Source organism: Aptenodytes forsteri, unplaced genomic scaffold (assembly GCF_000699145.1).
Source record: "Aptenodytes forsteri isolate BGI_AS27 unplaced genomic scaffold, ASM69914v1 Scaffold93, whole genome shotgun sequence".
NCBI lineage: Eukaryota > Metazoa > Chordata > Aves > Sphenisciformes > Spheniscidae > Aptenodytes > Aptenodytes forsteri.
In genome coordinates this window covers 566441-576933 of record NW_008794665.1, presented here as the reverse complement: position 1 = coordinate 576933, position 10493 = coordinate 566441, and the positions used below count along the sequence as shown (strand labels likewise).

The 10493-nt window shown below is 41.0% G+C and overlaps 1 protein-coding gene across 1 annotated transcript in view; it reads right to left on the bottom strand.

Annotated features, from left to right (window-relative positions):
- The window catches only part of MMRN1 (multimerin 1), a 47992-nt gene extending 37915 nt beyond the window's left edge, over positions 1–10077 (bottom strand). The window contains exon 1 of the mRNA XM_019470563.1: positions 9736–10077. Coding sequence (XP_019326108.1) covers positions 9736–10028 — 293 coding nt within the window. The 5' untranslated portion in view covers positions 10029–10077. The remainder of the gene's footprint in view (positions 1–9735) is intronic.
- Between the last annotated feature and the right edge of the window lie 416 nt (positions 10078–10493).

Below are 10493 nucleotides of genomic sequence, written 5' to 3'. Positions count from 1 at the left end.
AGGGGCCCGGGCCGGGTGGGTGTTGTGGCCCTGTAAACAGCCCGGAGCGGAGCTTCATGGCTTCGTACGGCTCACCGGCACCAACGGCGAGGGAGAGCCCGGCCGCCTTCTGCTGAGCTCCCCAGGGATGATTAGGGAAAGCAGAGGGCCTGCAGGAAGGAGGGCAGCAAAAGAAGAAAATAAATTTATCTCCAGAGAAGGAGTGCTGTGACTGCTTGCTTGTAAAATTATCTGCTCTATGACAGGATTGTTCTGAATAAATTTGCAGTCAATGGAAATGTTTCCATTTCACTTCAGCAGGCTTCGAACCAGTCCCCTTGATCCTGTGATACCCCATGTTGCTGAAAAGCGAAGTGCAATTTACACTAACATCGAAAAATTATAATTTCCTTAGGGTGTGAGGGTGAGTGGAAGTTTATGAGACTGCCCTTCCACAGCACATTTCCACTGTAAACTGTTCTTTGGGTACACTGCCAAGACAAAAACCCAAACAAACCTTCACAAAAACTGCCAGGTACAGGGTATCAGGTATATCTGTACGCGATCACTTCCATTTGCTTGTAAGCACAGGTCCTTGTAAGTGATCCTAAAGCCACACAACAGGAACACGGGTGGCAGCCGTGCCAAAAAGGGTGTAGATTTTGTTTTGCCCCTTTCATATTATATCTGAAAATGAGTTATTTTTATCTGTGAGTAAATTAGATTACCTGGCTTTTAATAGAAATGCTATTGAATCAGCACAGCTGAACATCACTGAATCATGAAAATGAGATTATTGTGTTGCTGAAGGAATACAAAAGGACCCAGAGCTGGAGCCGTTGTTAAAGTCCGTGCACAGCTTGGTGGCTGTGCACCATAAAATTCAGATTGTATGCAGTTTATTGGTATTTCACAGAATAGTTTATGAAATACTAATCTCAATTCTACACCTGTTTTCACTTTATATTGTCCTTTACACCTCAGCAAAGGGAATGTAGAAAGATGCTGCAAGCATCTGTAGCCGCTAGATGCTTTGTGAGGAGAGGCTGAGGCGGTGGAAGCCCTTCCCTTGTTCAGGCTGGGGAAGGGAGGCCTTTGAGGGCACCTAACAGCAGCGCCCCCCAGCCCCTACAGGGAGGGCGTTTAGAAGCTGGATCTAGGCTCTTCCCAGCAGTACATGGCAGGAGGACAAGAGACAACATGTCCAAATTGAAACGAGAGGGTCAGACTGGGTATGAGAAACTTGTTCCTCATGAGGACACCAAGGCACTGGAGCGGGCCCAGAGAGGTTGTGCAGTCACCAGCCCAGAGCATGGAGCTCAGTACCTGACTGCATCAAGCCCTGAGCAACCTGGTCTGATCTCACACCTGGCCCTGCTGTGAGCAGGAGGTCAGACTAGAGACCTCCCGAGGTCCCTTCCAACCTGAATGATCTGTGAATGATTCTGTGAACCTCTGATCTTTGCTTATATACCTATCTCCTTTGGGTGATCTGATTGTTCTTCTGAATACAGTAGGTTAAGTGCATTCATATATAAAAACATATAATGACACGGTGTGGAAGAAAACCATTTTTTCTATTTCTTTTTTAAGCTAGGATCTTTCCCAGTCTAAAAGACTTTTATACAAGGATCAGAGTACAGACCCTAAATTTAGGTTGTATAAAAGTATGTTGCTGTGATATATTTTCAGTTTGCTTTAAACATCCTGCCAAGTTTGGTTGAGGAGAGATAATGTTGGCTGACATAATGAAAACACTCAGATTATAGGGATAGAAAGAACCCTGACAGGGTTTTTTTGCTATTGCATGGGAGACCAAGTTTTGGTTTTGGCAACTTCCTTTGAACTCCACTAGGGGACTACAGAGACCTCTCACCTTTTTGATACTAGTGATAAATTCTGTACCTTTATATGAACATCAGACATCTTTTGAAATTATAAGATCTAGTTCAAACAGAAATTATAAACCTGAATAAAAATTGTTTAATATTTTTAGGTTCACTGCTCAGTTTTCTTTGTTCTGAAATGTATGAATCTACTAATCGCAGCTGCCACAAAATTTCAGTACTCACTAGGGACTAACCACAAACAAATCAAATTCGGAAATCTTTTTTACATGCTGATTGGAATGGAAAACCTGGACAGCCTCTGAAAAGTGCATTTGATATGCAATATGATATAATATGTGATGGTAAAATATGTCATAGGATAGGTTTTTAAGCCTGAGAAACAGCTGACTTGTTGACACCGAAGTATCAGGTGGGGGGAGTCATACCATTTATTTAATGGTTTTTTTTCAGGATTCAGGGTCCTGACATTTTGTCCTGCCTATTACAAAACACAAATTCTACTCTCATCATTCATTTCCTTTTTTTGTATGTACAGTGCTGAAGCCTTGGACTGTGAATAGCCTCTGTCTCATCTAAGTTTTTATTTACTGTTGTGACCAATTGTGTGTCCTACCTTGTGCTGCAAAAATTAATTCGCAATTTCCACTTGTCTAGTGCTTCACTGATCTATTTTAGCATTTAAAAAGTTGTCTTGTTGTGAACCAGATCAGCTCTTTTAGACCTTATCTCCCTCTCTGTGTTCAGAGCCCTTCAAAATAATCAAACTTTCCTAAAGATAGAATTTAGACTTTTGAGAAGATATCCATTAATCTGCTTTGAGAATCATCCAGTAAAACACATTCAAAACCCCAAACTGCTCTTTAGAAGGGTCTTAATTCTGCATTTTTCCCTCTGGAATATAAATTTATTTTCCATCATCTAATTGACCCAGAGTACAAAATTCATTAAGCTAGTTCTGGTCTAGTTTACTGTCACTGCTTCTCAGATGACCTTTAGTGGTACTGGTTTTAACTGGTTTGTTAGTCCTTTTCTAATCTACAGAAAAGGAGATTGCCGTATGTCAGTAATGGCTTCTCCACTTTGAGAAATACTGACCAAAAAAACCCCCAACCCCTTTATAGGTGACAAAATGAAAATGTTAAAAAAGAAGATCCATCCCAATTCCGGGGGTGAATGTTGTTCTTTAATCCGTTTATAATGTTGTTTTGGACAGCTTCTCTTTTCTTATTTAGCTTCATTAAATGGTTAAATGCCTTGCCAGTTGCTTTGTACCTGATTTGCCACTTACTCATGCAGAGCTGTATCTTTACCTGTCACTGACTGATTTCTTAGGGGGCTCTTGAACAAAAAGAATCTGAGCCAAAGTCCATGAAATTCAAGGTCATTTTTTTCCCGGGCTTTTCCACATGACCTATGGTGTTACTTACCAGGAGTGTAATACAGAATAGATGCTTATGGATGTGGCAGAAAAATTGTGTTTTGAAACACTTGCATTCTCTAACCGGCAACACAGGTAATGCCTTTGGAAAACATATGGGAACACCTTGCTGCTGTTCTTTTCCTTGCCCCATCTATTCTAGGAATTAGTGTCAGTTTTCTAAAATGTTAATTATATTCAGATTTGTAAGAATGCATATTTTCTGTGCAGACTTGAGCAGATGCTTCTGGTGTACCTTAAATGAAATGCTGCAGAGTCGAATGTTTGCTGTGGCTGGGAGGTAAATCCCAACACTGTGTCCAGTTTGTTACAGTGCTCCTAATCTATGCAGTGGGGTGAAGAGACGTTAGTAGGGATGGAAAACAGTCTGTTCCTAATCCTCGCTGTTCCCATGGCAGATGAAACAAAGAGCAAGAGCAAAGATAAGCATGAGCATTAATGCAGTAGTTAGTGTAATGAGATGAGCGGAAACCTTTATTATATTCATTAAAAAATTTCAGAAGTCATCTGTATAGTAGCACCTTATCTGATTCTGATCGCAGAAAAACTAAATAACCAGACTCTGAGGAGGCTAAGAGAAAAAGTTGCTGGGGCTTTTTGTCTTTTATAAGTACCTTGTGAGTGTCTCAAAAGCAACACTTTTGAGTGTTGGAGATGGTGGAGATGTGATTTTTTTTCCCCAGTGCTATGTTTCCTGTGCTACTGAAAACAGTCTGTCATGTCTCTGCCTTGCCATCATTGCTGAAAGGCTGTCTCAGAAAACCAGAACTTTGGATTTTGTTATTTCCTGAATTTTTGTCTAGTTTTCCGAAACTATTTTATCACCTACAGTTCAGAATGGTATGGACACGTGTTTACCATTTCTTCTCTCCCTGAAAGACAAAACATCCTACAGGGTCTCTGGGAGGTAGTGCAAGCTGGGTAAACCATGTCCCACAATGGCTCCTTCCCACCCAGGTACTGGAACCACTTGAAAGGTGACCACCACAATGGAGCAAATAGACCCTGTAATTCATTCCGTGCATGGGACATCAGCAGTGGAAAAGATTTCCTCAATGCATGGGGTACAATAGCACTGATATAAACAAAAAGTCTATGAAGCACATGGCCTTTGTGCAGCTCTTGCCCTATACCAGTACTGCTGTACAGTGTGCAGTAGTACCTCATCTGCACGATGCGGTAAGGTGTTTTGCTACTTCACACCAGCAGTCTCAGTCATTTGTTTTACTTCTGTGCTCAGCAGACGGCAGCACTAATCTCTAAATACTTGCGTTAAAATTCTCTTTGGACAGTTACATTTTCTTGGTACTATGCCACAGGCTTCATTATGGAACTGCATAATTATGTCCTTTGCCCCATTTATTCTGTGGCTGAAATAGCAATAAAGTAGTGGATTCCAGCACTTGGGTGAACGATTTGCTTTGGTCTTTAGGACTGCAATGGGAGTAACACTGCGTTCGGCATGTGTAGGAAAATTAGACTGTGGGCTTACAGCCAAGCGTCAGAAGTACATTCAAGATGCTGCTGCAGAAGAGGGGCTCATTGCAAAGGTCTTCTGCATGGCTGGAATACAACATCGTGAGGGCAAAGCAAGCACTGCTTGTCAAACATCCTCTGACACTTAGCCACCAAGGCAACCTAAGTACCAGTGTAAGAGGTTCCTCCTTCTAGGTCATAGTGAATATACCTAGTGAGGCAGAAACCTAAGCCATGCGTGACTTTATTTATTGTAAATGCACACTGATGCAAAATCTTAAGAAATCGATTCAAGAATTGTTCTCTCTGCTCCATTAAAAAGTGACATGATCAAAAGAGACTGTGAACCTTGCACTAACTAGGCAGTTAAATCAGGTTTCTACATGTCTTGTGTATTTGAACCATCTGCTGAGCTTAACCATTCATTTTAATTTGTCAGTACACTAGAAATTCTACCAAGCTGATACAGGCAAAAGCAATTTCCGGGGAGAAATGCAGAGGTCTGGTCATGAGAATGAAATATTTCAGCACTCCTACCACATGTGACAGCTAAGCAAATCTGTCCCTGGTACTGACTTTATTAAACACTTCTGTGCTTAGTAATAAAATACTGTCACCTCACCACTACCCAAGGTAATGGCAGGGGAAGTCTATGAAGACCCTCAGTGGATTCATGATAATTGGAAAATGTGTAATATACACATACTAAGAGAAAACAGTAATGTAGAGCCATCCAACAATGTGGAGATAGTGTGGTTAATTTACAGCCTGAATGAATGTCTCATGTATTCAGGAGCTGCCTTGAACAGTAATTAACAAAATTGGGTTCAGAATGGAAGGATGAGTGTGCTAGTCTCAGGACTCAGCCTCAGACTTGCTCCATAGCACCACTGTTATTTAAGCAGCTTTATACAGTGAAATACTGCAATTCTCTCCATGGGCTAAAAAAGATGTATCTCACATGAACTCAATCGAAAAGAATGTATCATCGATTTTCTTTTTTGACACCAAATTGGTGCTCACATTTAATGTCACTGAACTTTGGAAAAACTCTTTCTCTGCTGCTGAAGCACAGCTCTAGTTTTCCAGCATGTCTTTATTCATTGATATGGATAGCATGAAAATTTGAGGATAGGTAGAAATAATAAAAAGATGCATATTTTTTCATAGAGACATAAGCCTCACATTTCAGCGCTTAAGTCAAATTCATATGAGGAGTGAAGAAAGGAATTTTCCTTCAGCTCAGGCTATTCCAGATGTGCTTCCTGTGAAGTTTCCTTATCCTTCTGAAAGCTTGGATGCAGGTCCTCCCAGAATGGGGGATACCTCACCAGAGAAACCACTCTTCTGAAATGGTGTGAGAGCAGGTAGCTACAGAATCTATAAATTATGTCCTCCTGTACCTATTCTAAGGTTAACTATAAAATTGTTCCACTTCACTGCAAAAGAACAGGATGTCATTGCATTTTCATTCCAGTGAAGAATAAGGAAGAGTTTAGTCGTTTTAGAGATAAGGATATGCCCAATATTTAGCACTTAAAATACCACATCGGGGTGTGATATAGAGGGGCTCAAAGCCAAGCTTTGCCTTATTAACAGCAGAATCTTGAATCTGGAACCTTTAGCCCTACTGACTGTACTCCTCATCAAGTGACTGCCTGTTGCCATACGTCTCTGCCCTCAGAAGTTCTGCCGGAACCTGAAAAGTCAACCTGAGATGAGTTTTTAAAATAAAGTCATGGTCTTTGGCAAATATGGTTCTGTTTCAGTAGGAAAAAAAAATATAAATTTATTCTGACAGTTCTAATAGCACGTTTCCTTCAATAAAATGAAATGGAAACTTGTCAGAACCCTGATGGCACTTGTGGGTCTTATTCACTCTGACCAGCTTGACCTGGGGTCTCCACTGCCCACGGGCTCAGGAGCCGCAGTAAAGTTCAGCCCAGGGCTAGATTGCGCCTGTGGCAGTCCTGACCTGCAAGCTGACATCCTGGCCTAACTTTGACCTTGCCCCATCACTGTGGACTTGCCCAGTGATCACTGGGCTGTGTCTTACCCTGGTCACCATCACCAGGCCTGATCCTGACTCACTGATTTGCCTTCCCAGCTTGATCTTAGCACTGCAGCAGCACCACGGCTGTGCCCGACAATTTGAGCTCTGCGGTGATGCTAGCTTCTATATCTGGCTGTGTCCTGCCTGCCACACTTGGTGGTTGTCAGACATATTCTTCAGGTACAGACTTTGAAAATCCATGAAATATTTCCAAATCATGCTCCTCTGACATTTTAATGGGAATTTTGCAAAAACAGAATGAACGAAAAGAACTTTTTTCTAATCTAATTCTAGTATGCATGTGGTATGTGTACATAATACTGTCTTCAGATAACCTAGGGTAGAGATAGCGAGGGAATTATGTTTGTAATTAAGCCAGTAAGGCACATGACCTCCTTCAGAAAGGGGTATTTGGGTAATTAAGCTTGTACAAGGGGCGCATATTGTACCTTGTGGGTAATCTGACATCCCTGGAGACTCCTCAACAAAGTATATGTATCGCTATTTTTTTCATTATAAATATATTAAAAAACAAATGCTCATTCTTGTTTTGTTTTCCTTCCTCTTGTCTCTCACTGACCTCTCTCTATTGTTCCTCCTCTGTGGAGCCTCTTAACATCAGTATCTCTGCACATATGTTAGCACAATGGGTTGCCATAAAGAATTAGAGAGTCATGCAGTTCCTACAAGGTCACTCAAAAATTCCGGTTGGAATACAGACTATAACCGAAGAGTTGCTTTAATTCAAAGTAAAACCAAAAAGCAAACTGTGCTTCCAAATTTCCTCAGAGGTAGTACACTTTACAACTATGAAATCTGCTATTGACTCATTCATGCTGTGCTCAGGCGTTAAATGAGTAAAGCTCGAAGAAAGCTGTATGTCTTTATTGGAAGATTTACAACATCTCTTTCATTTTATTTGCAATAAAGATGCAAAATTTTTTTAAAAAAGAAAACATATGCTAGAAACGGATAACACCTGCACATAATAAATAAAAATGCTTGCGTTCTTATGCATAGTTTCTCAGCAGCAGCTTTCAGGTGTTTCACAGCAGTGATCAGTAACATTGAGCACACTAGACTTGGCATATTTTCATGACTTTACTGAAAAAAAATGAGTCACTAGTGACTTTATTACTCATCCAGGTCGAATTCATAGGGAAAGGGAGACAGAATAGTGAAGTGACTTACTTAAGTCACAGTCCAGGTCAGTGGCAAAACCGGAAGAAAAGCTCAAAACACCTTAGCTGATTGTAAAAACACTTGTACGCGGTAGGAGGACAAGGCTTCTAACACAAGAATCTTAATGTAAAAAGGATTGAGCCACACCTAGAACTGTAGACATTTGCTAGGGAGAGGCTATGTAGCCCAGCAGTTTGAGAAAGAGAGTGGGGATTCAGCATTCTGTTTTATATTGGGGTTTCATGCTGCTACACATTCCTGTGACTTTGATAGGCAATCCTAGCTTTATCGCTAACCTGCTCAATGGACTCAAGAAAAAAAAAAAGACCTTTATGCATGTTGCACAGCAGGTTGCTCCTCGACCACTCCTGAAATAAAGTGCTAGCCAATACAAGATTTGCTTATTTTGCCTCTCTGCAGTTGCAATCACATCCCATTATGATAAATGAAATATGAGACCTTGTTCACCGGAGACTGATTTTTTGCTTTCGATATTTATATCTTAGAGTTTTTCTAAGATTAATTTCACTGGAATACTATTCTTGAAAAAAGCTGAGAAAGCTAAAGACTCTAAGGTTAGCATATATCAAGACCTATTTTAATGGAGGCGCAGTTATCAGCTCTCACGTGTAAAGAGAACCCATTTAACTCAGGTTAACTCAGACACTCTGCCAAACAGCACAGTAAGGTGGTGTAACGGATGACATTCACAGCTGAAGGAGTATGCTAGGAAAGCTATCTGGGAAGCACAGCTCCTGGGGTACCTCTTCCAAGTGGAGGCGAAGGACTCCTTTCCTTTGGGTCTTTGTGCATTGTTTCACTTATGCATGATCCAAAACATGCTCAGGTCAATGGGAATCTTTTTGAGTTGAAGGAACATTAGCTTTTGAGTTGAAGGAACAAGAGTTTTTCCTCCTTTTGGATGCTAACATTTGGGCAAGTACTATCAAAAGAAGAAATCTATATTCCGAAAGCCCATTCTCCATAAATACTATGGAAAACATCCAATCCTTTCTGTCTTCCATTTTCTACCAGTATCTGAATTTATATCAGCAATTAAGTGAACCTTGCAACGTCTCCAAAGTCGGTATTAACATCCCCATTGAGAATTGAAGACTTTGGGGTACAAAGAAAATAATTGAGTGTTCCAGAGCTATAAAACTAGACAGTACAATTTGATATACTCTGTTATGCATAGCTATTACGTATGAAGTTACGCAGTTCTGAATGCACATTCACCTGCAATGCCACTTTCCATAAGTTTTTATCACAGAATAAGGTGTTTTGAATTGTCAGACATTGATGCATTTTGTACACTTAATTGCTTGTATTTTCAATTTAGGGGAGAAGTTTACAAATACAATCGTTTTTAATAGATTCCAAATGAAAAGGTGCATTTGTGATTTCTTTTACCCCTAAGAAAAGAAAGAAAAAAAACAACAAAAGTTTACTGTGTATAAAACAGGGAGGCATCTATTGCAGTCCTTTCCTACCCATATGTGGTAATCACTTTTCCTGAGGTAACTACTCTGAGGAATAAAATATTGCAGCATTTACTCTGTTACAAATGTATGGTTTTGACTGAGTAAATACTGCAGGTTTGGTCCCTTGCTTGTTTTAGATGGTCTTCTTTAAGCTCAGAAAACAATTTTACTGAAATTACTAGAACTTTTGCCAATTATTTCACTGGGAACAGGAAAATAACCATTCCTAAGCAGTACATAGGAAACAAGAAAAAAATAGGTAACTTTCCTTACTTTCCCCTGGTAGTTTCAAAGCCGGATGCTTTGGAGTTGGCATCCTGCTGGGTGCTGGTAATACCAGTGCTGTGGGATGACTGCTTGAGAAATCTGTTCCCTGTAGCTGTGTCCCGGCTTGTAGTGACCTCTTGCTGGAGAGGGACCTCTCCAGCATTGCTCTGTAGAGATGTCCCTTTGCTGCTAGATGAGCTTCCCATCTTATCTTTGTCAGAGTCACCACCACTGTGTCCATTTGACTGGCTTGCAGGGGTAGAGGTTGTAGGATTGGAGGTTTTCTTCACTGCTTTCATTCCCAGAGTCTTGCCTGAAGATGCAAAAGGAGGTCCCTGCGAGGCACTCACTTCGTCGGCTTGGATCTCAGAATGGGGTGACCCCACAACTGTGGTCGGAGATGGAGTCAAGTCTGAGTGACTTGTCCGGGTTTCACCACCCTGGCCTGTGGTCCAGAGCTTTCCTGGAGTATTAAATCCAATGCTGCCACTCTGTAAATGCAATAGGAGCAGCAAGAAGATTATCTCCTTCATTCTGCTGGTTTGTAAATGCTACAAGTTATCTCACATTTATTTCCCAAGCAAGAAATCCTGTAGCTTCTCCTTCCTTCTGAGCTGCTGGTCATACAGTGAGCCTACCCAGAGGATGCCCTGACAGGCTTTATTTTTGTAGAAAGGAAACAGGTTTCGGTGTTTCAAAACTGACTGAGGAAGCCTGGTTTCCTGTTTCTGTGGATTCCTCTGCAACCTGTGACCCCTTGGAGA